General features: G+C 37.7%; 1 protein-coding gene across 1 annotated transcript in view; it reads left to right on the top strand.

The window, feature by feature from the left end:
* The window catches only part of LOC102494740 (lysine-specific demethylase 6A-like), a gene marked incomplete at its 5' end in the record, with an annotated part of 148,416 nt that overhangs the window by 111,453 nt on the left and 31,418 nt on the right, over positions 1-5,545 (top strand). The window contains 1 exon segment of the mRNA XM_027771538.1: positions 5,497-5,543. Within this exon segment, the coding sequence (XP_027627339.1) occupies positions 5,497-5,543 (47 nt within the window).

Consider the following 5,545-nt stretch of genomic DNA (forward strand, 5'->3'; position numbering starts at 1 on the left):
AAACCTCTCTAACCCAAAAAAACTCACACCACGCATGTCTGTGTGCATCCTGAGAGGATACTAGAGAAGAGATTGCAGCTTGGCCATCCTCCCTGAGGAGTGATTTCTTGCTTTCTGTCTCTGTCTATCTGGCAAGTGAACATACCCTGCAGCAAAAATCTCTCTTTAAAAAAAAAAAAGAAGAAAACTTTTATATACTTATTAATGGGCTGATTCTTTAGATCTGAACTTCCTCGTTTTGTTTATGATTTTAACTTATCGTTAAATAATTCATATCACGAATAGTGTTTTAGTTTTTCCTTTTCTTGAATCATCTATCTATATCTTATTGTGTCTCACTGAGTTTCTTTATGATGATTCTTTTTAATTATTTTTCAGACATTCATACTTCCTATTTGGGGAAATACTACTCATAATTGTTGAGTTTCTTCTTCATGTCATGCTTTCTTTCCTCTTCATATTTCTTTGGTTTCTATACTGATACCTATAGTCTCATTGAATTATTCACTTCTTGTGATTTTATGGAACAGCAAAACTTTGTTCTAAAGATGTGTCTTATACTGTTAAATGAGAAGGGTGCTTTTGTTTAAGTTCTAGAAGTAGTGTAGTATTTGTCTTATGTTTTAGCCTGTAACCAGTATTAGTGGTGTCTGAGAATGCTTCTGATGTCTACCTGATGTACAGTAATAGTGGCACAGCTTTGGTAAAAACATGACTTCTAATGAGCCAGTTGGTTGCCTGGAAACACACATAAAGAGCCAGTATCCTTAACAGGAGAAGTGATATTATTGCTCCAGGTAGTAAGGCTGAGAAACTTCTTATACCCTAAAGAGAGTAGTCTTCCACAGCAGCTATAGCTGAGGAAGCTAGCTTAAAAGTTTTTTGGAGGTGCACATGAAACTCAATGGCCATGGTAGGAGAGAGAAATGGTCACTCACTCAGCAAGAGCTGAGGTAACCAGACCAGAGTTCTAAGGAAGATGTGTAAGCCAAGATACAGTCTGGGACCAAAGGAGCCAGCCTTAGCCCATGGGCTGCACACCCAGGTTGCTAAGAAGCATGAGGATCATTAACCTGATTATGAACTCCTTGCTATACTTGAACCGTTTGTTTCTCAGTGTAAATTATTTTAGGACTTTGCCCTCATATGCCAATAATAATATCTTTGAAAGATAACTTTAGTATTACTAAGTCTTCCAGAAAAAAAAAAAAGATAAGAACAGAAAGCTTATTTAATAAAATGACTGCTAAAAACTTTCTAAGTCTTTAAAGAGAATATGGGCATCCAGACATAGAAAAAGCTCAAAGATCCTCAGACAGATTCAACCAAAAGGACCCCTTACTGAGGCATATTATCATTAAAATATCAGGGCCAACAAGTGGCATGATGTTTAAGGCACTGAACTCACACATGCTTGCACTTGTTAACACATGTCCAGACCCAGAGGCTTGAAACTCATGCCTGGCACAAAATTCTAAGAGGGGAATGGAGGAAAAGGGATTGCAGTGTGGCCATTCTCCTGAGGGAGAATCTCTCTGTCTCTCTCCATCTGTCCAGCAAGTGCACACAAAAAACTCTCTAAATAAGAATAATAATTAAAGGGGGCCAGCAGGTGGTGTAGTGGTTGAGGTGCTAGACACTCCTATGTGGCCAGTAACAGTTCAAGTCCCGGACGTGGTGGCTTGCTTTCTCACTTTCTCTTTCTCTCTTTCTCTCTCTCTCTCACTGGTCAAATTAAAATAAATGAATGAATAAAATTAAATAACTAATTTTTACAAAGAATAATAATTAAAATGATAACAGTCAAAGACAAATAGAAAAATTTAAAAAGATCAAGGGGAACTAGCAAGTCATTTATCTGAAATTTTTCAGTAGATTTCACAGCAGAAACTGTGAAGCTTGAAAGAGAATAGAAAACTATATTCAAAATCCTAAAACAGTACACTCCAGTATGTTGCATTGGCTTCAGTGCTAGGATAATGGTTATGCATCTGCATCTAGCTGGGTGGCAGCACTGCACTTTTCTGGGTAGGCATAATAGAATTTTGGTGGGACAGTAAGGATATGGAGATGAAGGGGCTGCGGGTTCTCAGGTGAAGCTTGACTCTGGTGGTGGCTGTGTTCTAAAATGCTATTTCTCTAAGGCTAGCAGGTGATATAGTGGTTGAGACACTGGATCTCACGTGGCCAACTACAGTTCAAGTCCCAGATCTGGTGGCTTGCTTTCTCACTTTCCCTCTTTCTGTTTCTCTCTGGTCAAGTTAAATAATTACAGTAAGTAAAATTAAGTAAGTCTTCTTTTTAAAAATGACTTTGTTCTATAGCAGCATGGGTCTGAAGGGATGATGTGACCCTCAGTAATTCTGTTCCTGGAGTTCATATAACCCAGTGAACTTTATGGAATTCCCTGTCATGATAATAAAGTATAATAAAGACAGTGGATCTTCTCACAGCAAGGACTGTAGTTGTATGTGGTGATAATAGGAACCACTAGAGTCTCTCTTACCCTTACCATTTATGAGAAGTGTTTTCTGGCTCTGGGCCAACCCCAGTGAGAGCTCTCACTTTCCCTGTCAGTACTGTTAACCCCATGTTTCCATGCTCTCAGAAAAGTAATATTTTTGAATTCCAGTTTTATCTCTTTAACAATCTAGTTGCTTTTTTCCCTAAATTATTTTATTTAACTTTAGTTATTTATTTTAATTGGGCTAGAGAGAGAGACAGAAAGAGGGAAAGTGAGAAAGCAAGCCGCCAGGTGTGGGACTTGAGCCACAGTCGGCCATGTGAGAGTCCAGAGCCCTTAACCCCCATGCCACCTGCTGGCCCCAGTTACTTGCTGTTTTGTTTCTTTGCTGTGGAAGACTCTAGAACTGGGTACTTCTAATTATCTACCTTGACGTAAGGCATGCTCTGTTCCTGAATTCCTTTTCCTTTTTTTATAAGGTGTTTGCTTAAGGGCATATATACTCACCAAAGAAAGACAATGAGAAGGAAAGTGTGAAATCACCCCCAGGGAAAATGCCCACATTGCAATCTCTTCTCAATTCTCCATCTGGGATTTCGAACACTGTGCAAACATTCCTGAAGTGATTTTAAGCTGCCAGATTCAGGACTCAAACCACATATTCAGCTATGTGGGAGTCTAGCACCTTAACCACCATACCACATACTGATCCTAGCCTCCTTTTTCTTAATTCTTAAGTATTTCTCTTTTTTTTCTTTTAAGAATTACTAAAAGAGAGGAGAATGGAGAAGGGAATGTGGAATGGCCATCTCCCCTGGGGGGTGATTTCTCACTTTCTGTCTCTGTCTGTGTCTTTCTGGCAAGAGCATGTGCCCTATAGCAAAAAACCTCTCAACAACAACAAAGTACTGTTCAGACCCCCAATCACTTGTAAGGATTAAAAAATGCACTACTCACCTTCTTTTAGATAAATCTTTTTAAAGAATTATTTAATTTGTAAAACCATTATTTTTTTTTTTAATTTGCTGTAGGACAGACACATGCTCAGAAAGAGAGGGACAGAGCAAAAATGAGAAAGAAAGCTGCCAGGTCTAGAACTCAAACCATGATCAGCCATTTGTGAGCCTAGCATCTTAACCACCATGCCACCTGCTGGCCCCAAGAAAAATTTATACCTTGCAATTTCTTTTACTTGAGAAATTTAACTGAAAGTTCTATGGGACCAGTACATGATATAATGGTTATGTCTCTGTATTCCCATGAAGTTGACTGTGTTTCAAGCCCCTGACCCTGCAGCTTAAAATACTCATGCCAGGCATGTGTGCATGGATGCCCAAGATTCCACGAGAAGAATGGAGAAATGATTGTGGCATGGCCATCCCCCTAGAGGTGCTTTCTTGGTTTCTGTCTCTCTGGTAAATGCATGTGCCCTGTAACAAACATCTTTCTTAAAAACAAAAAGTTCTTGGGACCAGCAGTTAGTGTAAGGCTATGTCGCTGTATTCCCATGTAGTCGAATGCAGTTCGAGTCCCAGACCCAGTGGCTTAAACTCAACACTGGGCACATGTGCATGTGTGCCCAAGAACCCAAGAGGGGAATGGAGAAGGGATTGCGGCATGGCCATCCCCCCTGAGGGAGTGATTTCTCGCTTTCTGTCTCTCTGTCTTTCTGGCAAGCACAAACCTCTCCAAAAAAAAGAAAGAAAATAGTTCTTAAATATATCACTAACACCTATAAGTCCATATATTTGGCCATTGGGAAAGTCATGACATATTTTTCTATGTCTTTCTATGTAAACATGTAACATGACTTTACCAAGGAGCCAACAGAGAAGTTGTTACTGTAAATACTGTTCATTACATTGCAATTGTCATGTTATATTGTAATGATGGAGTGTAATAAAACCAAACTAAGTTTAGTAATTTAGGGGCTAACCCATAGTGTGGTGGTTCAAGTGACTGAATTTTACATGGCCATCTGCATAATATTGTACTTGGTGGCTTTAAAAACATGTCAGGCACATGTTGTGTTTGTGTCCAAAATCCCAAAAGGAGGGAGAAATGGAGGAGATGTGATTGTAGTGTGTCTAATCTCCAGAGGCTTGCTTTCTCACTTTCTTTCTCTTATACTCTCTCGGTTTCCAGCAATCACATACATCCTGTAGCAAAAAAAAATAATAATAATAATCAAAACAAATATAGAAAAAGTTTAGTAACTTGGTTTGTGTTGGTTTTATTAGTAGTGACAGTTTATAGATGTATGTGAAATTCTTCTAGTAATTTTTTTTGACTAGTTTTCCTCATTCCTACACAGCATTCAAAACAGCAGTTGAAAAAGATTTCTAACTTTTGTTTTCTCAAGAATTTACGGGAGGTACTTATTCCTAGATCTGTCATAGTGTCTTTGGCTTAGAATCTAAGTGATATAGGACCAGCAGGTTAGTGGTTAAAGATGCTGTAGTCCAACATGACGAGTCATGAATCAAGTCCTGGATCTGGCGGCTTGCTTTCTCACTTTGTATCTCACTCTGTCCCTCTCTGGTCAAATTAAAATAAATAAATAAATTAAATTAAATTAAATCATTCTTTCAAAAATTATTTTTAAAAAATCTTACGTGACTTGATACAGTCTTCACCTTCGGTTTTTTTAGGAATTCCTAATATTAAGCAATTATTCAGAAAGAAAGGGCAAGTCAGATATTCCTTACTGAAACAAAATTAAAAATCAGTGTAGTTATGGATAACCTGGAACTTAAACTTTTAGATTTTTGAACAGTAAGATTAAAGTTATACTAACTGAACTTTGAGTAAGTCAGGTCACCCCTAATTAATTTTCCTAGCATGGATTGTTCCACACTGAAGTTCTACTTAAAAAAAAAAAAATACTCCTCTTATTGCACTGCTTTTGCAGTATAGAATTTTAATGGAATACATACTGAGAATATTATTTAATCTTTAAAATTTTTTCCCACCTTTGATGAAACATTAAAAAAGTTACCCTTTGTGTTATTTAATTCTATATTTTTTTCCAGAAATAATCTGAATTTCTTAATGAGCTGTTGGTGGCCCAACCTTGAAGAC

Source organism: Tupaia chinensis, unplaced genomic scaffold, assembly GCF_000334495.1.
Source record: "Tupaia chinensis unplaced genomic scaffold, TupChi_1.0 Scaffold000222_1, whole genome shotgun sequence".
Taxonomy (NCBI): domain Eukaryota; kingdom Metazoa; phylum Chordata; class Mammalia; order Scandentia; family Tupaiidae; genus Tupaia; species Tupaia belangeri.